Source organism: Anguilla anguilla, chromosome 1 (genome assembly GCF_013347855.1).
Source record: "Anguilla anguilla isolate fAngAng1 chromosome 1, fAngAng1.pri, whole genome shotgun sequence".
NCBI lineage: Eukaryota > Metazoa > Chordata > Actinopteri > Anguilliformes > Anguillidae > Anguilla > Anguilla anguilla.
In genome coordinates, this window is record NC_049201.1 from 44,962,382 (window position 1) to 44,988,581 (window position 26,200).

General features: G+C 42.3%; 1 protein-coding gene across 34 annotated transcripts in view; it reads left to right on the forward strand.

The window, feature by feature from the left end:
* rims2a (regulating synaptic membrane exocytosis 2a) overlaps nucleotides 1-26,200 on the forward strand; it is a 254,152-nt gene that overhangs the window by 28,247 nt on the left and 199,705 nt on the right. For 24 of the 34 annotated variants that reach the window (XM_035416437.1, XM_035416438.1, XM_035416459.1 and 21 more), the window contains exons 3-6: nucleotides 9,763-9,795; nucleotides 10,312-10,398; nucleotides 18,357-18,567; nucleotides 21,165-21,176. In XM_035416437.1, the coding sequence (XP_035272328.1) occupies nucleotides 9,763-9,795; nucleotides 10,312-10,398; nucleotides 18,357-18,567; nucleotides 21,165-21,176 (343 nt within the window). The remainder of the gene's footprint in view (nucleotides 1-9,762; nucleotides 9,796-10,311; nucleotides 10,399-18,356; nucleotides 18,568-21,164; nucleotides 21,177-26,200) is intronic. The other 10 variants (XM_035416479.1, XM_035416496.1, XM_035416571.1 and 7 more) reach the window with 3 other exon arrangements.

Genomic DNA, 26,200 nt, shown 5'->3' on the forward strand with positions numbered 1-26,200 from the left:
GATTGCATGTACTGTATGTTATTGGATAAAATGGGATTTTACCTCAAGAAAACCTCAATATCATGGTAACCGTAATCATACTTCAACATGTGGCATGTCCACCCTCTCTAGTACAACAGGTACAATATGGTAGCCATTTTGGTTTGACAGTTACCAGTTTGACAGGTGCTGACACCCGTCAAATGAGATTAGCGAATAACTGAGCATAACGAGACGTGCTTGACTGATTGACTATAGGGAATTGGCGCACTGTGGGCAGAAGAGGCGGAGTAATTGTAGAGTAGACCCTCGGTGGCTTCGGAGCAGCGGTTGTTATGTAACTGCCAGTGCTGTGCCAGACTCCAGCACACTGATACATTCAACAGCACGCTGCAGGGAGGGAGGGAGGGAGGGATGGGGGGGGAACCCCACGGTAACACCCCCCCACCCCCCACCCCCCACCCCCGCCCCATCAATGCATGGGCCTTTGAGCCGCGCGTGATTATCACAGAACACACCCCCTCTTCTGCTTTGTCTAAGATTATCTGCAGTGAACGAAGTGTCATATAACCGTGTCAGTAATGGGAGTCGGGGTTATGTCATGACCTGACTATGGCTGGAATCCGCAGCGGCTGACCGGGGGAAGCGTGGGCCGGGGATCATCATGTTACCGCTGCGTGAATGCACCCTAGCGACTCACCAGGTGCGCACAGGTTGCCAGATGTCATCAGAGAGAGATATCTAAAGCAAGCTTAACGCACCCCCTGACAGCACATTGCAAGTAGCACATCACAGGCAGTGCTCTGTAGATCTGGCTTTAATTTCTGACGTGGTTTGGTTGGTCATGTGCTGTGACGGAAAGTTTGTGCTTTATCCTCCCGAGGCCTGGCAATTCATTTTTGTCCCCTGTAGGGGACATGAGTCTCTGGTCTTCACTGAGGCTCAGGAGGCTGCTTAGCCCATATTTAAACCTCTGTCTTACTTATCTAGTATGTCTTGACTTAGAAGCAGCAACCAATTTAGAACCAGGTTAGGTAAGTTGACTGTGTAGTCTACCGTTGTAGTTGATAAGATAAGTGCTGATTAACAACAAAACCTGACCACCATGTGACTCTCCAAGAGCAGGGCTGACAATCCCTGATCTACAGCACAGCTCTCGAATCCTGTCCACGACGTGCCACAGTTCCGATGGTCTTTTATTTTGATCAAGAAAAATCAAGCCCTGAGATGCATGGGAAGCACCTTAAAAGCTCTGAGGTCATTTGTCGATTAAAGAGATGGAAACCATTTGGGCTGTGAATGTCCACAACCAGGATTTGGTAAAGGCTCCTTCAGGACATTCTATAGCAGTGGTAACCAACCCTGTTCCTGGAGATCTACCATCCTGTAGGGTTTCATTTCAACCCTAACAAAGCACATCTCATTCAAGGGCTAGAGATTTCGTTGAGTGGCTAATTAGTAGAGTCAAGTGTGTCAAATTAGGGTTGAATTGTTCCTGGAGATCTACCGGACGGTAGATCTCCAGGAACAGAGTTGGTTACCACAGTTCTATTGTGTGAATCCACTATCTGCTATCATCCTACCTGATCTAGGACTTAAGCACTCACTAGAGGCTAAACATAAGGGACAGAGGGCCCCTGGCTGTTAGCTGGGCTGTGGCCAGTGGCAAGAGAGTCAATGCATGTGCTATAGAAATGGGTATTTTTTTGGGCAGATATTGTGCTACAATACAGCAACATTGGGAAGCATTCTATGACAATTTAATTTTTTGTTTTTTTTTGTTTTAACAAACATTGGATAAAACTCTCACAATGATTTCACATTATCCCTTTTGTACAAACTGTGCCTGGCTACTGGTACTAATCCAGGCTGTTTTATCGTGAAGCCAAATAAGGCTCTTTTCCTTACGTAGTGATCTTACTGAGTGACTATTGTTCCTCTGTGTTGGTTCCCGGAGACAAGTGAAGGGGAGATTCTTGTTGCGAAAAAAATCAAACAATGGTTTGATTACCTAGTTGTGTTTAAGTGCACTGCTAAACTGTACAAATACATTCACCAACCCCTGTGGTTGCGTTTCCCTGTCTGATGTACAGAGATTAGGGATGCCTGTCTGTCAGTGTCACGGTTTCAGATTTCAGTCAAGGGGATACCCTGATGTAGAATGAGTTTCTGGTGTTGAAATGAGGAATGCTTGCTGATAAATGTTTTTTCACTGTGTAAGAAATGATGTGATAATTCAGGCTTAAAATCTACAGTTTGTGATCTTATATTTATAGTCCTGGAGTGTGATGTGTTGTTATTCAGTTATGCAGTGTCCTCAGCCTCCCTCTAAACAGGGAAGGCTTGAAAAGAGAGAAAGCCATAGGCAGTGAACGGCCGACTGGTAGAAACTCTTCGCCTACCTGGGATTTCTCTTTGAGGGGTGGGGGAAATGGTTTAGCCCAGCTTAGATAATTACGTTTGACTTGTTCGGAAACGTCCACTCCTGAATCCTTCTTTAAGACACCGGTAATGTCCTGGCTTTCGCTTCAGTCTCAGACAAGCAGGGCGCTAAGAAGAAATGCAAATGTTTATAAGTCTAAGGTAGCATTATTTCCAGCTGTGTGTATGGGATTGTGAAAGGCTTCTATTCATGGTGGGGAAACACCATAAATCTCCACCCGCTTAAGCTGAGTGACAGTTAGCGACAGTGCGGTGCTGCTTATTTAGCCCATTAGAAGCCATCGGGTGCACGTTGACTGCGGTGGGATCCCGCAGACGTGAAGATGACACGTCGGAATCCTTGTTACCACGGGGACGTGATAATTTTGGGTCCGTCGTGTGGCTGCCTCAATGATGTGCTGCTGTTGCTCTGCCAAGGCTGTGTAGCGTGTGACGCACTGAGGAAGAGGAGCCCGGTGAAGGGGAAAAGAGAGATAAAGAGTGAAAGAGACTAGGTGGATGTGATGCGTCACGTCATCTGAATGAGACAAAAGCAACTGATGTCTTTGATTGACCAGAAATACTTTGTAGACCTAATTATATTATGAATATACTGCACAGAGTAGCTATAGCACAACTGCTAATCTATATTAATGTATCAGCAGCATTTGTTCTCATCGGCTAATATGGCATGTGAAAGAACTAGAATTTTGCTTGCGAAGACGCAAGTCAGTTTCTCTCGACTCTCCTGAACTCACTGCTTGTGATTGACAGCTCAGGTTTTAACAAAGATGTTTTGCTTATATTCACAAAAGCAAGCCTCTTCCCCTTTCCCCGAAACACCACTCACTCTGGATGATTATGGCTGGCTTTATGCTTATTGGTTAATGTCACAGGGTAATGGCTAGTGCCTTTGGCCAAGGATCTGTCGAGCTGCAATATATTTTAAATCTTTGGCTCTGACAAAACATTCCTAGAAAGAGAGCGTCCCTCAGTCATTCATCCAACGCCTGAATAAGCAGCTCCCCCTAGGTGATAAAAGTACCAAAGAGTTCCATTAAACGGTGACTGGCCATAAACATAACCTGAATGCGTTTAGTGACTCGAAATACTTTCAGATGGAGACTGCTGATGATATACAGCATGTGGAACTGTATGGCTAGGTTTCAGCTCTTCTTCTGAAGACCTGTCTTGATATCAGTGGATGCTGTGGAGGGGTGTTTGCTACTCTGTGTGTGAGCCTGTCAGTTTGTGCCTTCCTCTCTCTCAGGATGGTGAGCAGGTGGTAATTATTGTGTTGGGTGTTCCAGCTGGGCCTGGGGGAGGGGGGATGCTGGCATGCATTTTGTCCTTGTTTTACATACAATTGCGCAGGGAAATGCACAGTACTGTGCAAAAGTTAGAGACCACCCTTTCTTTTATTTACTTTCCAGTGCAAACAGCCATTAAGTGCAAGTTATTTATTTTTCAGTGTCAGAAAATATTGCAGCAAACATATACTTAACATGAAATTACATAAACCTCTAGAATTTTGTACTATAGCAAATATACTTTATCTTTCAGTATTTAACGTGTCCACCCTTTGCCTTTATTACAGCTTCCGTTCTTTCTGGGAAGGTTGCTTTGAGTTTTCTTTTTTTTAATTTGCAGCTCCAAAAAAGCTTAGAGGTTTCTTAGAAGTTGATGGATTTTCTGCTTCTCTCGATCCAAGTGGTCCCAAACACATTTAAATGATGTTGAGATCTGGACTGTGGGGTGGCCAGTCCATTGTTCTGAGGATACCAGCTGCTTGATCTTCTTAGCAGTGTGCTGGGGGCCATTATCTTGCTGCAGAATTAATTAGCTCCCGATCAAACGTTGTCCAGAGGGTATGGCATGATATGTTAAGATGTGTTTGTATTTATCAGCATTCACGATGCCTTCAATCTGAACCAAATCACCAACTCCAGATGTTGTTATGCAACCCTAAATTTGCATTGATCCTCCACCATGTTTGCCTGGTGGCTGTAGACATGGTTACAAGAGTCTTTCTTTGCTTCGGGGATGTATATACTGCCTTCACCTACTTATAAAAATCTCAGATTTAGACTCATCGGTTCATAAAACCTAACTCCATTCTTAGGTGTCCAGTTTCGGTGCACTAGTGCAATTTTCTTCTCTTTTGTTTATTTCCTTTTCTCAGTAGTGGTGTTTTGATAGCTACACATCCTTTCAGACCCATGGCATTGAGTTGTCTGCTCACAGTGGAAAGATTGACAGAAACACCTGTGGATTTCTTCAGATCTGAAGCAAGTGCAAGTGCTAAACTCCTGTTTTTTCACTTATTTTCCTTTGAGTTTCACCTTCCTTATGCAATTGAATTATCTTGTGTCTAATCTAATCAGAAATATTTACTTTTGCCAATGTGACAAACACGCCTGCCACAGGCCACCGAAGTGGCTTTCCAAGGGGCCCTCCAGCACAGAGACACAGGGAGATGATGTTCAAATAGTCCACATTTATTTACGAGGGTTTGGCAAGATGTTACAGCCAAGTGAGCAGATCTAAAACACTGTCATGACAGAGAGGCTCCCCCATGTGAGTGGGGATGGCAGATTTAACCTGTGCGCACTGATTACCTCACTACGCACAGGTGCAGCCACTCCTGCTCCCGGGTCCAATTAGCCTGGCCAATTATATAATTAATAACCAATTATCTAACTAGCCAGGTCTAATTAGCTTGACCCAGGGCAGGTGTGGCTGCTTAAACCAGCCATCCCCACACCACAGCCATTTTACATTCACTTGACAAAGAAATCAGCAAGGCAGCTAAGGTGTTTGGGTAGTTGTTAGTTCGAATGTTAGCATCACTTTTGAAGGCAAAGAATTCTAACATAATGTCATTGACACTTTTGGTAACAACTTTTGTTGCAAGATATTTTATCGTGAAGGTAAACAGCTGAAACTTGCTTGTTAATGGTGAGGATGGAAGACTTAAAGTGGAAGTAAAATGCACTTTCCTTTAATGAGTGCAGTATGGGAAAATGTTTGTGTAAACTGGGGAAATGTTACTTTCATGTCATTGAACATAATGGCAAGACAGAGATACTTCCCTACCTTAATTTGAACTATTAATACTCTGCTACTCAGGTACGCATTCAGCCTCGGTGAGGTATTTAACTTTTAGCAGTTGAAATTTAATTTAACCAGAGTTGCTCTATAAATAGAACAATGATTGTGCAGGAGCCTGCTGACTTTACAGCTGATTATGCAAATTCATACCCGGGCCCAATTTGCAGAGAGATTCACTCTTTGAGGCTTTGATTTGGGCCGGGATGGATAAGGGACTTTTTGAAGAAACCGCTTGCGTTGTGGCTTTGAAAGGTCTGCTCGGCCAAAGACAGCGGTTAGGTGAATACAAATACACTCCCCTCTGTCCTTCTGATGAGCACGGATGTTATTTGAAGGGTTCTGTGTACAACTTATTTGACCTTTGGATTTTTTTTCTGTTTTCTGTTCTCTGGATGATATTCTTACCCTTTCCTGATTTGTAGGTATAGTGACGTGTTGGGGGGTATGCACTTTTGGAAGTTGCTTTGGCTAAAAGTGTCTGTTAAGTGGAAAAATTATTTAGCATTTTCATATTTCGTATGATGTTAGATTTTGGTTACAGTTTGGAAATCGACTGTAACCAGACAGTGTTCTTTTGCAAAAGTGGCAAAGGAAATGCCTTGCCTGATAGATTCTTGGTCAATGAGATTTATGAGGTATTGCAAATATGGTCTTTAAGGCCCCTGTAATGATTAATATATAGTAATATTTCTATTTATGGTTTAGCTTGCAATATATTTGAGTCAGCACAGATTTATTTTTGCTTGTTTGTTGCTACTGTGGTCACTTGTTTATGAGTATTTTTTGCTGTTTTAATTAGCTGTTGATTGAAGTATGTTGAAGAAGTGTATGTATTTTTTCCATGTAATTGTCATGCTAGCATCAACTATTAAAAGGACATTAAGCGTAGCTTAGAGGTGATAGTTTAGATTGGCCTCACAAATGCTGAATTCCACCCCCCCCCCCCCCCCCCCTTAAATCTTTTTAGAAAATTAAGAAAAATCACTCAAAATAAAATGTATAAAAAGTGTTAGGTTCACAAAGTGCTTCAATTTGTTTCTTCACTTCCTCTCAAGGTTGTAAATGTATTGAGCCTGTGGGTAAAAATAAATGAACCCAATACAAATGAGTCAGAAAATCCTTGGTCAGAGAATTTCTGGTCATTGTTTAGTATGCAGTGGAAAATACAGGTATGATAATTTTTTGTTTCCTGGCTGAATAAAAGATTACCATACAACAACTCAGTCTAGCACCAGAATAAATGTTTGGTTGTTGGTCCTGGTTAGACTCACCACACAGTGGCATTTCTTGTCATCTGTAAAGAGTACAGTTATTATAATACACTGCTGTAGTTTCAGAAGTGATTCAACAGTTTTATGTTACAACTTAATGCTGTAAAAATACACTGTGCTTCAGCTGTTCTGGCCACTTGTTTATTCATAAAATATACAACAGCAGGAGTGCTGATCTTTCTTTCTTCTTCTTTTATATTTCTTTTAATCTTTCTGATCATAATGAATAACTTTTGGATAAGTACTAGGGAAACCTGATGCTAGATCAGCACGCCTACTCTGAGTCACTATGAATACGGGTCCTGGGTATTCTACTCTGGCAATCGCTTTCATTTACTGCCACCTTGTGGACATATCCTGCAGACGCACAAGGGGAACATCCAGTCCCCAAAGGCGAGGTCACTCCATTCATGCTGAGAGTGGTTCTGAGAGACAGATTCATTAATTTATTAGGTAAAATTTAAACTTCCCCAGGGACCACCCACTGTGAAGCTGCCTTGTGCATCAGGCTCAGCTCCCCCATTTGGTTCTGGCAAACCTCTCCCTCTTTCTGCTCCAGAGGCCGGCATTGCATTTGAGCAGTCACCAGAGACATTGTACCACAGATTCTACAGACCAACCAGATATACAGCTCTGCATTCTTAACACTGAACATGCTGTATCCCTTCCACTGGGGCTGAAACATTCCAACCAATGCAGCTTCTGAAAATTTGTTAAAATGAGAGTTAGTTCACTATCTTGGTTTTTTTTTTCTCTTTCATATTATTTCAGTTTTGGTTTATGTTCAATTGGTCAAGACATCTTTTGTGTGCAATGAAGAATATTTTGGATAGTTTATGATGACCTGCAAGCTTCACGATAGCAGATATAGGAGTATTTGGGGATTTTGTGGTCTAAAGAAAGAAAATAGACTTCAGGTATCTCCGAAGCAGTTTGTACAGCACCATTATACTTCCACAGTGACCAGAATACATGTGTCCTGAATAATTTTACTCACAATTAGAAATATAATATACATTTTTATATCATGCCAAGTACTGCTTTCATTGAGCGCAATGGTCTCAGATTACACAAGTGATACAAATCATTCCAACCACATATAATATTGAATGTCAGTTTTTGAAGAAAATCCTAAAATACATACATCTGGCCTCTGGTACAATGACATTGTACAAGGTGCTCTGGAGTTACTTGAAGTGTTCTTGCTTTAGACTAATAAACCCAGAATGCCCCTGTACCTGCGATTGTAAAGTGGGCATGTCATCAGAAACTCCAAAAATCTAAAATATCCTTCATCACACACAAAACTATCTCGGCCAATTTAAACAATACACTAAAACTGAAATAATATAAAATTCCCAGCAAGTTAACTATCCTTTTAAGGGGTGTGAGAAAGCACAGTCATTAAAGATTGATTGATCGATTGATTGATACCAGTTTATTGTCCTGTTACCAACTGGAATCTCCTGTAGTTCAGAGGCAGAAAGGACGGATGGACTGCTAGGGCTGAGTATCTGGTGTCACTAAAGAATCTGTGGTTCATTTTGTCTCTCACAGTTATGTGTGAGTTTGTTAAAAAAAAAAAAAACTGCGCTGCCCCATATTGACCTGGCTCTGACCTTCATGCCCTCTGCTCGTTTGCATACTGAGGCAGACCGATGAGTTGCCAGTGGATGCTAATCTTTGCTTTTGGAGTTGTATTAAGAATTGGGGTCAGCGACTTTAAACTGTCTAACTGATTGGCTGAAGCGTCACTAATCCCATTAAAGCTTCCATGAGCTCATGAAGCCGCATGAAGGGGGTGGATTGGGGTGGGAGGACTGTCACCATTTCAGAAGGACGGACTCGATATAGAAAAAACGATTTATCACTTTTCATTTATCACTTGTGTCACTTTTCATTCTGTCCCCACAACCAACAATTCTTTTCCTTAACCAAGAACAATTTTCAGTTTTGTCTTGTATGAAATGCACAGTTTTATCTATCTTTGCACTCATAGTTTTCAGATGAATCCTTTAACTTAGATATTATTTATTTATTTATTTATTTATTTGTATGTACTCCATGACTTCAAGAGTTACGGTTTGTGGAATAACTCTTTCTATGTGTTCATGTTCAGATCACTAGGGGGCAGTGTTAAAAAGCACAGGAGCTCATCACTGTCTGGTCACAAGGGCTCTGATTAGTGATACACAGTAGGATATAACTGTTACAAGTACTGAGGGAGAAATTAAAGATGAAATGGGCACTTTACTGAAACATTTGGGTTTATTATTATTATTATTATTGTTATAATTATAATAATAATAATAATTATTATTATTTGTGGAAATAAATTACGTTTACAGATTTAAAGAAAAAGAGAGTGAAAAAGTTCATTGCTACGTTGAGAGAGAGAGAGAGAGAGAGAGAGAGAGATTACACCCAGTGTCAGAGAACAGTGTAGCCAAAATATGAGTGACATATGTATCCTCAAATGAAAACGTGCATAATGCGAAGAAGCTGGCAGCTGTCAGCATGCTGAGTAAAGATATCGATTAGCAGAATGAGCTGAAGGGCTTTGCTGTCGTTGGTGTATTCTGAGCTGGGAATGGTTCCCTAGGCTGAGAGGAGAACTCTGTGTCATGGGCTGCATAGCTTCTCTGATGATGTGGGTCTGAGATCTCCAGAGTCTGCAGTGTTTCCCAGTCACACATACATTTGTCCGTCTTGCGGGGAATTTCTGTAGTGCAAAATTAATATTCTATGAATCCAGTAATTTGCGATATGCCACTAGCGGAAATGAAGCTACAATATCAATCATAATTATTTAATATTTAATTTCACTGTTAATGTCATTCTTAATGTTATGATTTATTATTATTATTATTATTATTATTATTATTATTATTATCATCATCAGCATCATCACTGTTATTTTTGTCATGATTGCCATGATTGCATTGTGTTTGCACTGAGCTGTGCCAACTTATCTTTTTAGGGTCAAGGAAGAACAAAAGCCTCAGCCGCCACAGTAAGTAATGCATTTCCCAGAGTGCTGTAGGGTTTGTCACGTGTTCTTCTCGCTCAGTACCCTGTGCGTCCTGTGGCTACCTCGTAACTGGAAGGGGGGGAGGGGCACCATCAACCCAACCCTCCCCCAGCCCACTGCACCCTGATACCTGCCCGACCCTTCCGTGTGTCATCTGCTTTTGATTGGCTAGTAAGAGAGCTTTGTCTGGCTTCTGTCTCCATCCCCATGTGGGCTGGATGCACTTCCTCACATTCCTATTGGCTGGACCTCTGAGGCAGTTCCCATGTTCATTGGCTGTAACTTCCCTCCCTTGATAACAGACTTCTTGTTTCCCTACGAGTCTCTCTATTTCTGTTGCTTTCACTGTTGTTGTCGATGTCCCTATTATAACCATCAGCACCGACGCTGGAGTCCTTACCAGCTCTGCTGTGACTGGCATGACTGTTGCTGCTGTGGTTGTGATCTGAGAGCCAGCGTTGGTGTCTGACAGGTCACGTTGTGTGCTTATTTAAACAGGTGGTTTCCGTTTAGCGGTATCACTGATCTGGTAAATAGCGTTCTTCAACCCCAGCAAAGCTCCCAAAATGAGAAGCAGCCCGAGACGTAAGTAAAAGACCCCTTCCAAAAAACCCTGTGACATTCCCCCCCGTGTTTCTGTATACCGTCCACAAGGGGGCAGTGTGTGTCAGCCTGCCGGTTACGTCCCCTGTAGTCTGTAGTGTCTGTTGAAAAGTGGACCTCAAATATATGTACTGTTTCTTCACATTTTGATTACAGATTGTGAGTACAAGGATATTTTCAGTATTGTGAAAATTAACTATTTGAATGTTCTAGTAAGGAATTGTTTAATACACAGCCTGTCCTATATGTGGATGTATATCCTGGATATAAATGTTTCATGTGAACATGTGTGTATCCTATGCTTTGCCCATCCCAAGCAATGCTTTTAAGTGTTTGGTATGTTCAAAATTCGAACTCTATACGCCATATTATGTATGTTGAAGGGAAGTCAAAGTCCTCATGTAATATTTATTCTCTATAAATCACCAAGAATGTCTCATTTTTCAATTTCATTGATTGGAAGCATTTTGAATGGGTTCTGTGTTTGCTAGCTGAGTTTAAAGTTGTGCATGGGAGATAAAAGGACATATTTATGTGCTAACACTATTAGTTGAATCAGTATCTGTCAATCAATCCTGGTGATTTGTATAATGGTACAAAGCTCAATGTGCAAAATGTCTATGGTCTTCCTATGGAATGTTTTGGCCTTGTTTATTCAGTAGGAAATGTTTGGAAGAAACAAGTTGATAACTCCTTGTTCATTCATTAGAGCTGGACAACACTAAACCAATAAAGTGCTTGGTTTAAACAAGAATATTATAATTAAATAGAGTAAAATGATTCAATAGATCTTTAAAATTAAGGTGTAGAATAAATAACTTGAAAACTTGAATACTGTGTTGCATAGGGACAATATCTCAGGATGAATAACTGCAGGTGAATAATTTTATTTCTGCCATTTGTAATAATATCTTGGAGGCAATTCCAGAAAGGAGTGACAAAGATAAATAAAAGTAATATCTAATAATAATAAATTATATATTTACTAATAAGTACAGTAACTTTTAGAATCTTGCGACCAACTCTGTTTACAAGGATGCTTATTTATAGCCCAAGGCAAGGAGACACCACCTTTACCTCACTGAAGACTGAGAAGTGATGTCCATGACAGCATGGATGGGGGGGAGGATCTCATGTTTCCCAGAATGCACTGAGGCATATGGCTTGCCTACACCTCTAGTGCAGTAGGGGTTAGCTATGGGTGCCAGAGAGCAGAGCAGAGAAGGGGGGGAGGCGGAGCATGATTAAATATCAGTTTTCTCACCTCCCGGTTCAGTGCGGGGATGCTGCCGTGCGCCTCGTGCACCAGCTGCCCTCTGATGCTGGACGGTGTCCAGACATTTCGCATCTGATCTGGGATGCTCAGTGAGTCTCGGAGGGGTTGGGAGTTTAGGTTACGCACCTCTCCCAGCACGAGGGTGCGGGTCATGGCTGTTTCGCAGGCCTTCTGTGCCTAGACAGCATCTGTCAGACCCCCTATTTTGATACTTATTTTTTTCGCCTTCCCTATTTGTAATCATCACTGCTACCTGTGGAGTCACTGGCTGTAACTGTGCAAGGAGCACTGCAGCCTAATCCCATCCACTCCTCTTTAGCCCTGATCTGCAGGCAAGTTGTCCCAGCTCTCTCTGTAGAGCATCTGGAAAAGGAATGTACAACTGAAGAGTTTGGTTCCAAAACGAGATATATCCATTATACATAATACCGCAAGGTTATGGTTTTGAGCCTGACATGTGAAGCTAGCAACCCTTTATTTCTCAGGCTACAGAACATGCAGTACTGCAGGAGGGCCAATTCCAAGCGGAGCGGAGGTGCGTCCTTCACTAATGACAGCCGGTAGACTGTTATTGTCCAGGGCAGCTGATTGGCTGATTTAAATTGCATCCTGCCACTGGGTGCTCTTCATTAAAGTTACCAAAGAACATAGGAATCACTCAGACCTGTGATTGTAAGACCCTGCCTGCGTTTGTGGTGAACACCTGTATGAACTGAGCTGCCTGGAGTCCCTGGGGTCTCCTGCTTGAAACGGGTTGCTCTTCTGATTCTGAACAAGCAGTACACTTCTTTCTTGGTGCCGTGCTTCTCTCTGTTCTTCAGTTATCTGTCTGTCTCCTCTTTTCTCAGCCTTGGAGTGAAATGTAAATGATTGTAGTGCCATTGTTAATTGAGGATTTCTTTTCAGGTAGCTTGTAGTTTAAAAGATGAGGAATCCAACAACTCCTCCCCCCTCAAGTCATCCTCTGATTGGATGAATATTCAAATAATCGATTTGAAGTTTTAGCAAAATATTCTTTTGTGTATTGATTTCCTTCTTGTTTATTGACTGTATTACATGTGATCTGGTTGTTGTATGGAAAAGCCCACCTGCTTGTTATCTACTGAAGGTCAACAGAATCTCTTCCACTAGTGTGAGTGTAAACTGCAGTACGATTGTTAATAGGCCAGTAATTGGCTGTGCCCTCTCTCATTGGTGTACAGCGGCTCCTCTGTCCAATGGGGGGCCTGCACTCTATGACAGTTTTGGCAGCTGTCTAAGTGGTGCAGTCTGGGGCAGTGATTGTGCAGTGCAGCACAGCTGAGGGTCTACAGAGCAGACAGGAGCAGAAGGTTGCTGTGTACATCATGGAGGAGGCACACGCTAGTGTTTAATTAAAGCAAGGGCAAACCATAGGACCAACAGACCTGCGATTACATTTTGCCATTACAAATGGAAGTATAAAGAGAACAGGACCACATTTATTATTCTAAATATTATTATTATTATTATTATTATTTTTATTATTCAGAATACATAAGGTACAGAACATTAATGATGAGAGGGGGGAGATATATTAGGCAGGTGACTGCGCCGCTTGGCTCTTCAGATGATCCTTGACTCTCAGAGGTCGGTGTGATTTAGCGACAGCGTTCGGTGCGCCTCGCGTTCCGATCCCGAGCGCGGCGCTCCGTTCCCATGGTGATCGGGTGCAGCGGGTCCGCCGGCGGGGGAAAGGGAAGCGGCGCGCTCTCCTCCCCGCGCCGCGGCCGGCGGTAAAAGGATCGCGGAGCTTAATAATTCAGCGGCCTGATGAATGTTGCAGGGGATACGCGGGCCCGATCCATTCCGATGGCGATACGTCGAAGTCAGCCCAGTGTTCGGTTCCCAGGGCGACGGCGGATTGACCGCTGTCATACAAAATGCATGGGCGTCAACGCAAGGGTCAGAGGCTGCGTCTCAGTCGACCGCCCCTCCGGTTTCTTCCCGGTTCCGGTCAAATTGGGTTGGTGGGTCTGGACTGTAACCTGGGAGCTGTCACACACACACACACATACACACACACACACAGGTGTCCTTCTGGTGTAACAGTAGAAGAACTTGCTTCTGAACTCTTAGCTGTTCTGGCACATGCAAATAAGGTTACATGACCCATCTGTCAGAAATATTATCTGTGTTGCTGAGGTATTATCGTACTTTATAAATTCAATATGGAGGATGAGTGGTTAACCGGGCTGGTTTTGTGTGCCGTTCGGCGAAGAGGGCCAAGCTGCCCGGGCCTCGCTGAGCGCATCTTTACTGAGAAGCGTGCGGATTCAGAGATTTGGCCTATTGTCTTACACCAGACCTGAAATAGACACACAGGTGCAAATGATTCATTAAACGGCTGGGGAACCTGAGAAAGTGGAATTAAGGGAGGCAAGCTCACCTGATACTCGCCTCTTTCAGATACTCAGGGGCTCTTTTAAATGACAACATGAGGTTGAGGTTTATGCTTTTTAAGGGGAAACAACAATTCCTTGAATTTGTGCTTCCACCTTCCAGACAAGTCGTGAGTGCGTTCTCCTGTGTCAGATGTTAAGAAATGTAATGGCCATTGAAGAAGATTTCAGACCTCCAGACACTGAGACAGTGTGCTTTAGTTTACAGCTTTAATATTTAAATTTCTTTTAGAATGGCAGGTGACATGCAACACTGTAAGACCCGGGGCTGACAGGGAAGTAGAGACAGATAGGACTTACTGACCTTTTCTATGAGTGTAGGTCAGTACTGCAAGATTAGTGCACTGAGATTCTGTTTGCAACAGTAATCTCTTGAACTGTTAGTGACAGACCCATTGACTAAGAAGATGGCAGCCACACTGAATGTTGGACAATGAGGCATGGTCCAGTAACGGTCATGCCTGGGTAAAGGAGGGTAAAATGCGGTTTTTGTTGGGACTTGGTAAGGGAGAGTGCAGTTCAGGTTGGCCATGGCTGGGTGAGCTATTTTTTAGTGTTGTTCTGAATGTTAGCATCTCAAATACAGCATCCAGTAGACTGGGGTGTAGAGTTTACATGTATTCATACCTATAACAGGAGCATCAGAGAGCTTTCAGAATTTACCACCTTACATAATCTCTCAGTAAATATTTATTTCTGTGTAGCACCGTTTACACATACAGTATGTTGTCACATAGAACTTCACAATTGGTATGTTTATTACAATGGTTCTCATGCAATATATTAAGGCCAACAGGACTCAAGTAGAGTAGATTTTTAATGTAGTGGATGTGTGTTGAGCAAGAGACTAAAAGGTCAATTTTGCATCTTAAAGCCCAAAATGGTTTCTATCTGGGGAAAGTCTTTTCCAAGCTTGGAATCCCTGAAGCTGAAATGCTACCAGTTTAAAGCTTTGAAATTCTGGGTAAAGTTGGATCCTGTGACTGTAGGGTTCTGTTTGGGTGATGGGGGAAAACTTGATCAGGATGAGTAAAATAAAATACACTGTGGAGTATACTGTACAATGTATAAACTGAGAAGGCACGATCCTCAACCCTGTCTCTCCTGTTCATAAGCTTTGTCAAATAATGTGATGCATGGATATCCCTCTAATATTATTATTAATAAAATGTATTTATAGAGCACCTTTCATATAAGGCAACAAGCAGTATCACAGTGGAATAAAAAAGACATCAAATAAATAATGCATGTGAAAATGCATACACAATTGAATAAATGAAAACAGCAATTACATTAAAGCCATCTGAAACAAGAATATTTCCTGCCGAGGCTTAAAATGAGCAATGAATGAAGCTTCTCTTATGTCTGGTGTTAAACTGCTCCATAGTTTTGTTGCATACACAGTCAAGAATCCTGCTCCACTTTGTACATAATTTAGCTTTGGTACACACAAGGGCTTTTCTTTAGCAGATCTCAGTGTTCCGATTCGCTGACAATAAATTTAAATATTGGGGATGTATTTGGGTGCTGATCCAATTAGGGCTTTTAAAGAAGCGAAGGAACTTTAAAATGTCAGTGTGGACGGCATGAAGCAGACTGATGTGCAGATGCTGGGCATCCCCCCCCCTCCCCCACGTGTCTGTGCAGCAGGTCCTCTGGCCTGACAGCATTAGCACGTTAGCCGTGCTATACTTTGCGATCAGTGGATGTGTGAGTGTGAATGCTGACTCCTCAGAGCAGCTACTGGCAGTACGAGCTCTGCCGCTGGACAGTCCAGACCTCGCTGCCACTAAAGGTAACCTTGTGAAGGCCCGAGGCGACCTGCTTGGCACTTCCGAGGTGGCAGCCAGAGGAGAGGTCCAGACGAGTACAGAGGCCAATAAGGATATGATGCCAACCATCTGGTTAGCATATAGACAGCGAGATTGTCCCATTACTCACACCTGTGGGTTTTGTACTCAGCCAAGTGGCTACTTGTGTTACGCATTTCCACTAATTAGTCTCAGTGTCCAAGTAGGAATGAAAACTGCAGTGTTCTGAGGATTTTCTCTGCACATTGGGACACCCTTATTGACGCGAAGACAGTGTTCCGGTGGCAAAAAAACATAATTTACTTAGCATGAAATTGTGCTGGCTACTACTAGCACAAGATACCAATAGGTGGCTAACCGTAGTACAAATAATGCAAACACATTGTAATTTATATTGGACATATGGACTTACTGTATATATGGACCATTATGTGCTGGAATGTATATTGGAATGTTTTATTCCCCATCATCTTGCTGACTTGGGAAGACTCTTTGGACTCCAGACCGTGATGAATTTTGGGATACACTTGGTTCTTCCTAAGTGGTATTAGGGTAAGGGAGCATTAAGCATGGGATAAGTGCAATGCGTGTTGGCATTTTTTGACGGGACAGTCCTGCTCACTTAATCGTTCCATGTGAACACACATTTAATGTGGCAATCCTTAATTCTGAATCATGTTAAAAAAATTCCATGTGCAATACCTTGTCATCCTGGCATATTTGTAGCAATATCATTTCAATGTTTGCATTCTGAAATTTACCTCAAAATGTAATTTTCCACTGGTGGTGTCGTCGGTAACAGTCCCACCAAGTGTTCAAAAATGATTATGCACGTACAAGAACATGCCAAATTCGAATGAGCAAGCATCTAAAATCCAAAAGGTATCTTTAAAATTATGATTTGATATTCTTAGTATTACTGTGTCAGACAACATTGTTGATTGTCTTTAGGCAGTTTTTTCTCCAAATATGCTATCGCTCGATTACCTTATGTAATAAAAATAAGCACTCGATGTGCTGCTTTCTAAATCGTTTTGTTTCGAATGGAGCTCTGGTATTTGGAGTGATGGCCAATCTGGTAAACTTCTGTGGTGGAAAATCCACAAAAGCTGAAAAATTACGGATAGACAAAACTGGAAGTGTGGTGGTGCCCTGCTGTGATCATGTGACAGGAAGACACCACTCCATTCTCTCTGTTCCTGTGAACCATAGAAGGCTCAGCTCTGCTGGATTGACTGCAGTGTTGCAGTCTAGCAAAGCGCACCAGCGTCTCTGTCGAATGTCAGAAGTCCCTGTGGCATTATGAATACTTGACATGTGGAAGAGGGTGGCCAATAGATAGCCCTGCCAGCAAGGCTGAACTCTAGACACTTAATGTACCAAATCTGAAGATGTGGAAATAAAATAGCTGGTTTAGGACCTAATTTATGATTCTAGCCTTATATAACCTTTTAAATGATAATATAACATCTTAAGAATGTAGAAAGTTATTATGTTCAGCATCCTGGGAATTAAGGCCTGGATAAAGAGAATAGGAATTTTCTCTTATCCAAAAGTTTTAAAAAATCGGGTATGGATACATAGAATCTAATATTGATAAAGAAGTTGGATGATGACCTAGGCTGCTTTCCTGGGGACATGTGACAAACAGTGTTTGCGAGTAACAGTTTATGATTGAACAATTTACAGATGAGAGAGCTGGTTGAAATGTATAATTTAAGGATAGACACAGGGTGAATACTTTACTTGAAATGTTTAATTTAAAAATATTCTAAATAAGGTATTTAACTTAGGTCTGTTTCAGGATCAGGCTGTTTGCAATAATCCTGTTGCCCGCTTATAGCTCTGGAGAAGTGGGTTAAACAGCCTTGCTCAATTACATAGCATTGGAGTCCTCTCTGGGATTCAAGCCCATAACCATAAACGGCCACAGCCCAGCATTTTGACTATTGCACATGTTCCCTAGCATCTCTACAGCTCTGGTTCAGGAAAGCCACAAGTTCAGTACAGTTACCTCCTCCTCACCTAGTTTTAAAACATGGTTTCTGACTGGAAAAGGTGAAAACAAATATTGTCTAACTGTAGCTATAATGAGAGCAGATTATGATGTTTTCTCATTATATGCAATCAGTTAATGTTGTGTATATATGTGCTGTACTGAAGTGGGTCCTCTGGCTGAAAATGGCCAAGACTGCATGAAATTTGTTACAAGTGAAAATTCTTATGCTCTTATATGGTATGTATTGATTGAGAAAAGTAGGCCTACAGTACATTTATTGAGAAAATCACAATTCCAAAGTGTATACAATTTGGCTGGTAGCTATTCGAGCTCGGCTAATCTAAGGAGTAAAATGGTATCTTCCTGAGGAGTAAAATCCAATGCAGATGCATAGCTGCTGCCCTTTCTGACTCTGCTCTCTGGAACCCCTGCAGGAGGTTGCACCAGCAGTTTGAGATGTACAAGGAGCAGGTGAAGAAGATGGGGGACGAGTCGCAGCTGACGCTGGAGCAGAAGGGGGAGGCGCCCACTTGCGGAATCTGCCACAAGACCAAGTTCGCCGACGGCTGCGGTCACGTCTGTTCATATTGCCAAACAAAATTCTGTGCACGGTGCGGAGGTCGAGTGCCTCTGCGGTCAAATAAGGTAGGCGCACCGGGACGCATGCAGAAGCACGCGTGTGCCTGCACATGCACTCACGCGCACAGTGTGCACACATAAGAATAAGTATGTGAGAACACACAGCGAAAGAACCTACAGGCTACTGGTTATAATTTGTGATACCAAAATCTAAACTGAACTACTGGCCTAATGTTAGGAGTTGATATTGAGATTGGATGGATTGTATGCTGCATTTATCAAGCAGTATGTGCCCCGCAGTCCAATCTTTTAATGTGTTTATACATATATGTTTGTATATATGTGTATTTAACAAGTCAGAAGCTCTTGCCCAAGGTAAGATTAGAAGCCGTGTCTCTCACTTCCCCAAAGACTTTAAGACAAATGTGTTACCTGTCATCTTAAGGTGAAATTGCCCCTAGCTGATGGCAATGTTGTTATTTTCTTCAGAAAGTGTTGTCACAGTAACCTGCTACAAGGCCTTAGCTTTACTGCACCTCACTGCGCTTACTAGTTAACTACATCCGCTACATACTATATGTGTATATATTACAAATTGGACCGTGAATCAATATTTTGTGGTTTTGGCTCTGTACTCCAGAAACTAGGATTTGAAATTAAACTATGCCTATGAGGTCAAAATGCAGACTGTCAGCTTTAATTTGATGGTATTTACATCCATGTGGGATATAACTTGTAGGAATGATAGCTCTTTTTATACATAGTCCCCCTATTTTAGGGGAACAGAGGTAACTGGACAATTAGCTTCTCAGCTGTTTCTTGGCTACCTATGTGTCATTGCATTATTCATTCATGCACAAGCTAACCGAATGACTATAGTTGATTCTAGGTTTTGCATTTGCATTTGGAGTTTGTTGCTGTTGTCTCTGAACATGAGGGCCAAAGTCAATGCTAGAAAAGCAGGACAGCATGAAAAATCAGAATTAGTCAATCAGAGACATAGTCAAAATATTTGGTGTTTCAAAATTAATTGTTTAATACTTTGTTAGGAAGCAAGAATGCACTGGCAAGCTCAGCAATAGCAAATGATCATCAGGTAAACCATGGAAGAACACTGTAGTGGCAGAGCAAAGAATACTTAGAAACATGGAAAAAAAAATTACAAACACTCTCCTGGATATAGGCACGGATGTATTAAAGATGACCATAAAGAGAAGACTACGCAAACATAACCTCAGAGGGTTTGCTGGCATATGCGAACCACTGATAAGCCTCAGGAACAGAATGACTAGGTTAGAGCATGCAACAAAACACATTAAGGAACTCTGGACATTCTGGAGTTTTAGTCTTATGAAGAGATGGGTATTAGCCGGAACAAAAGTCATGGAAAAAGGAAAGTGTGGTCATAGAGACCCTTATCTGCTCAGATCCAAACAAATGGCTCCAAACTCACTGGATGGCTCTTCACCTTGCAGCAGTACAATGACCCCAAACATACTGCTAAAGCAGCCTATGAGTTTTCAGGGCCTAAAAGTGGGATGTTCTTGATTGGACAAGTCAATCACCTGACCTGAATCAAACGGAACATGTGTTTCACTTTCTGAAGATAAGACTGAAGGCAAAAAGCCCCCAAAACAAACAGAAACTGAATATGGCTGCACTACAGGCCTAGTGCAGCACTACAATGCAGATAATGGCAGCAGATTTTTTCAGCCAGTCTAATTACTGATTCCACACTACAGATAAAAATGTCATGCTTTCAGAAAGACCTGCTAATTAGATTATGCCTTACTGTGCACACACAAACACCATGCATTTTTAAGTGAGTAAGATTACTTGAAAAAGGTCATTTGTCAAGAACAACCTTTTAATTTGAATGTGCTACAAGTTTGCAACCTTGACATCACGCAAGAATGTAATTTCTTTTGTCTCAAATATAAATAGCCTGAATAATTGTGGGTTATGACAGGAAGACAAAAGCAGGAACTGCGATGTATGCCAGTGCCACAGTTCTTTGTCATGATTCTATCAATTTATTTATTTATTTGAATGAATGTTCAAGATGTCTGGATTTGAAAAAGATAATTACATAGTTTTTTAATGCGTCATCTTGCTGGCTGCTTACTATAATGCATGAAGTAAAAAACAAATCCTCTAAATCTGTGGTAACCAACCCTATTCCTGGAGATCAACCATCCTATAGGTTTTCATTTCATCCCTAATTTGGCACACATGACTCATTAGCATTACTAATTAGCAGTGCAACAAGATCTCTAGCTGTTGAATGAGGTGTGCTTTGTTAATGCGTGAATGAAAACCTACAGGATGGTGTATCTCCAGGAATAGGGTTGGTTACCACTGCTGTAAAGGCAGTTTTACATTGGGTTCTCAGCGTAACCACAAGGGGGAGCCTGTCACCACAACTATCGTCTAATCCCCACATTGTTTTCTGATTGTTGCACATGGTATCCCTTTGCTAAAAAATTTACCATCGGTATTTATGAGCTAAACTAAGCATCATGTAGTATCTTGATCATTTTATTAGGCTCTCCATAGTCTGTACTGAAGGTGTATGGTGTGAAAGACAGTGTTAATGAAATGAATGATCTCTGCTCTCTCCCCTCTGTGCATGCTTCCCACCTGCTTCCTGGAAAATGCAACAGGAGGAAAAAGTGGTTAGCATCTTTTTCTTCTATTGACTATCTTTGCCAAGCTGTGACATGATATGCTTTTCTTACTGCATGCTGTGTTTGACACTCACATGCTAATAAGCTCAGGCAGGTAAACAGTAAAGCAGTAAATAGTAGGTTTTTGTTTGTGACAAACGGACTAGTGGTGGGACAAAATGCTCAGAGCTGTGTTTAATGTCTAATCCAGTATTTACGGTACTAGAATACATGGGTCCGTTTAGTAGGAGCATTGTGACTGAGGGAGATCTGAGTGGGATGCACAGTCACAGTGTTCCTCTGGCTCCCTGGGTGTCTGGGTTTGAAAGCCGGAGGTTCAGGGCTCGCTGGGGGTGTGTCCGCCCGCCCGTTCAGGTCAGAAGGCGCCGGGACGGTCGAGGACCCGCCCACCCATCAGGCACGAGAGCCTCCCTTTGTTGTCGGAGGAGAATAGCGGAGGGGATCGTCTTTCAGGGTTCCGCAGGTGCTGTTGTGTAACAGAAACCCGCTGCTGTTTTATGATGGGCTCTGGCTGTCATAGTCGGGACTCCTCCCCCCTCCACACCCACCCCGCCTCTCCCTCTGATGGATGATTGGCGCTCGAGGTGCGTTCTCTGAACTCTGTCTCTCTCTCGAGGATTAAATTAAGAGCTCAGAACCCACCAGATTAACCCTTTATCACAACTGTTACAGTGCTTACCTCAATGTTAGGGAATGTTTACTCAAACCCCACTTCCTCACCTCACCTCAGCTGTAGTGGGAAATTCCTTTTGGCCTAGCAGCCCAGCGAGAGGAGTTTCATTTTTAAATGACTTGCGCTTTAGTGAGTGTCCCTGTCCACCAGGGTCTTTGACTGCCAGGCCGATCCTGGAAAAGTGGGCTGTCTGTGTGTCATTTGACTTGACATATGCTGTGACGTACTCTGCCTCACATAGGCGGACGCTGAATCTACGCACAATTTCCCCCCGCCACACCGTTCTCCGTCCTTTCATCCCCGCTGTATCCTGCGTGGCTGGAGGCCGAGGGGCGTTCGAGTGTGAGCGAGGCCGAAACGCAGTGCATCGTGGGGGCCGGGCCGATCGTCTGGTCTGGTCTGGTCTGGTCTGGGGCGGGGCGGGGCGCCGCGTCTGACTGTGTCGCGAATGGTGCTACTGGGTTCGGCGGGGCCGCGGATTGGGTTGCCCTGCAGTGCCGGGTGACCAGATTCTCTTTCAGCCCGGGGGCGTCTGACGTCACGACCCGTCCCGAGACACGGATATTTAGACCCTTTCATTCCGGGCTGTAACTATGTCCCAGTGCAAGGTCATCCAAAGCAAACATATACAGACCAGGGAACGCGGTCAAAAGTACGGAATGGGACTACAGAGCTGTCCATTTGCAAAGGTCAATGCTGTCCTGCATGTGACCTTAACCATCGGCCAGTCTGAGTCATCCTTCATTATGTATGCACATGTATTTGCTGTCAAACACAGCAAGTACATTTACATAACCAAAAGACATGATTTATGTTTAACCCACATTGGTATTGTTATTTATGCTTGTGTGCGTGTGCATGTGTGCAAAGACAGAAATGGCCATTCTGGGTGCTGCGTTCTTGCATATTTCGCTGAGCCTAAAATGCCAGGCCATTAGCTTTGTGTGTCAGCGAAAGAGTTGGTGGAGAAATCGGTCCTTTTCCATCGGCGTGTCCTTTCCGCTCGCCGTGGTACCTGTGGACGGAGATCTTGTTCGGCGGAACGGCATCAATATTTACAGGGCTCCCTGTTTCAGTGACCAGCTAATGCTGGACGCCACACGTCAGAACTCAAGGCGATTTAAAAACAAAAAAAGATGGCTGAAGTCTGCTTCATAATCCAGTTTGGGAACAAATATTGGTGTGCCATTTAGCACAATAATGGACATTCTATCCCGGTGCTGGCTGAGTCACTGTATGACACTGTCATTTGTTGACAGTGCAACTTGAAGCTAGACGCTAAATAAATCTTGTTGATTTTAAAGTATATGCCGTATAAGTTATCGAAATCCTAACAACTCTCAGTCTTCTTTAACAGACAACTCTCTCATTGCCAGTCTTGGAAATTACAGTGCTGATATCTAGTTGCACGGTGTTTTAACACACCTTTTAAAGATATTAAGTCCCTGTATATTTTTCAGCGTGAAAAGACCATTATGTAGTAGACCAAAGGCATATATGAGAAGCTTGGATTTATGGGATGTACTAATTTACAAAATTCCTGGGCCCAGCTTTTGTTTCCCTGTAATGCACTTCAGTATACATTAAAGTATTGATCTATTGTCAGAAATAGAATATTCAAGAGCCTCATTGTTATGTCAGTTCCCTCAGCTGTAACCTGCTCAACCCATTTTATTTGCTGTGATAGATCCCTTATTACATTTCTGTTACATCCATTTTACCACTGCTTTTCACCAGACAGGCCAGTGGAGGATGGGCTCCCCCACTATAGCTGGGTTCCTCCCAAGATTTTTTTCCCATTGGGGAGTTTTTTCTTAGCACCAATTGAGGGGGTTTCTCCCCACTGGGAGTTTAAAATAAAAAATAAAAATTTTTACCTCACGTGCTTGCTATTTTTGGTAGAAAACACTATACAAATGAAATACACTTGATTTGATCTGAATTGAGTTCCACAATCCTGCTACTAGGGGTTTATTATGTATAATTAAACAAAGAAAACAAGACTTTTCTTGTAAGACATACAGATGTGGACAGCCATTTTGCCACCTCATGTCAGTGATTTGAAGAATCACAGTGGGTAGTCGAGAGGTGTGTCCTGCTAAAGACCTCATTCTCAGTGCAGTGAGATGTTCCATTGTCTGTGGGTGTACCTTGTGCTGGTGCCAACTGTTGCCGGTTTACCTGTTGGCTGCCTGTTGGGATTAAGATTTTAAAGCAATCCTGCAGATCACGGAATTTTTAATGGACATGTTCTTAACGAAGAGGTACAATCATGCAAAATAAGCGTGTCTTGAATATTGGTGAAAAAAAATATTTTCACAGTAATTTGCTGGAATTTTAATGGTATCTAAAGGGTTCAAGTATTTAAAATGACTGTTTGACCAAGATATTCTGTTCGACAGGCCTACAGCACTGGACCAAACTGGAAGAAAAAAGAGTAAAATTAAGGATATTAAAAAAGAATTTAAAAACGGAAACCTACACTACACAGACATGATGCATAAACACAGACGAGATATAAGGCAATTTGTAAAGTACTATGTTTAAATCAACACCTGCTCCAAATATCCAACTCCAGGCGCTCATTTCCAACATTTAGTCGTTACTGGTCTCTATCTCCACTGCCGAAAGAGCATTGGTTCAATGGTTCCTATGTTGAATAACGTGGCGGCATATCATAAATAGCCCGGCGAATGCTTTGTTGGAGTCCCCGGTGTGTAACAGCACACTTTGGCGAGTTTGACCACAGTTGGGCCGTGTGGCTTCACGGGAGACGCTCTGCATTCTTAATGAGCTGGAAGCAGCTCCGATAGCTGGAGCCTCACGCTCGCATTTATTAATAATGAAGACATAACTACTAATAGAGCGATGGCAAGAAACACGATTGTGCTCCGTCTTGCTCGCTCGATCACAACTTCTTTTCTCCAAGCAAACACTGCAGTCCCACGGATTATCGGGTCGTGTTTACATTTTCTTCTTTTTTAGTTTATTTTTTATGTTTTGTCATTTGGTTTTAAAACAGCATTTCACTCAAGGAATATTGCGGATTATCCTGGCTGAATCTTAACTGTCGGTATTTTTGGGATAACTACCACGTATAATTGATTAGCGAGGATTGAACTGGGTCAATTGCTTCTTGTAAGAACAAGTAACGGCACCCGGCTACAGTCAGTCTGTGCTTGAGCTGTCCGTGGTGCTGAAAGTCTGACTCGCGCTTTTGCCGTCTCATCCACATGGAACACGTGCTGTAGATTTTCAATTCAAAGAGGATTATATATTTTCTTCTCCTGGATCAAAACGATGCTTCATATTTGCACCATGGGTAAGAAAGCTAAACTTGAAGGTCTGTGTATCATGGGTTAATGGACAATGATGATTTCTGTGGCTCTCCCCTTTTAAATAAAAATTGGCCTACGATTCTCCACAATTCAGTAGATGTCAAATAGGACGAGTAATGCTATCGGAGTTGCTAGCAGTGAGGGTACTTATAGCTAATATAGAATATCACTGGGGGTAATGGTGGGGGTGTGCTGTTCTGTGACGTTAATCAAACGCAATACTGTATACTTTTGTGGGTAGAAATATTTTCCACATGAAGCTGCATGGGAAAAGGAATTAAATTGTAGAATGTAATATATGAACACATGAGTTATATAAAGTGGGTTGTCGCAATATACAGACGGGAAGGCTAATGGCACTTCGCTGAGTTCAAATATTTAAATAGAAAAACAAACTCGGTGGCTTAGCATATTAATAGCAGTGGCGTCTGGGTGGTCCCGCGAGACTTTGCAAGGCATTTTACATCCTGATGCGAATTCCCGTTCTTTTTTTTAGCAATACATCCCAACACAGCTTCGTTTCCTTCTGCTTTGGAAAATGAAGAGGCATAAATATGCATTGGATCTATTATGAGCTACGGAACCCTAAAATTAGACGCTCATTAAATTTTAATGTTCCACGTGTGCGGCAGCCCTGGGGCATGTGAAAGGGAGGCTCCATGCCTCTCCTGAAATTCTCTCTCCAAGTGACATAGTATTACATAACATAGGGTAACGTGTTTCTGGGAATTGTTGGATGAATACACCTTAGCATCTTTTAAAACTGATATCATCTTTGTATATCTGTATAGACAGCTGGCTTCAGATCATTAAGATGCATTTTGTCTTCGGTGAGTTCTTGCTAGGTACTTGATTTATTAAATGAAGTACATGACAAATTTGGTTACGTTTTTAAACACTGCTAACTTGCACCGATAATATCATTTTGCTTCTTTCTATTTTCATAGTTTATTTATGGATGAATGGATCGGTGAACACAGTGATACTGATACTCAATAATT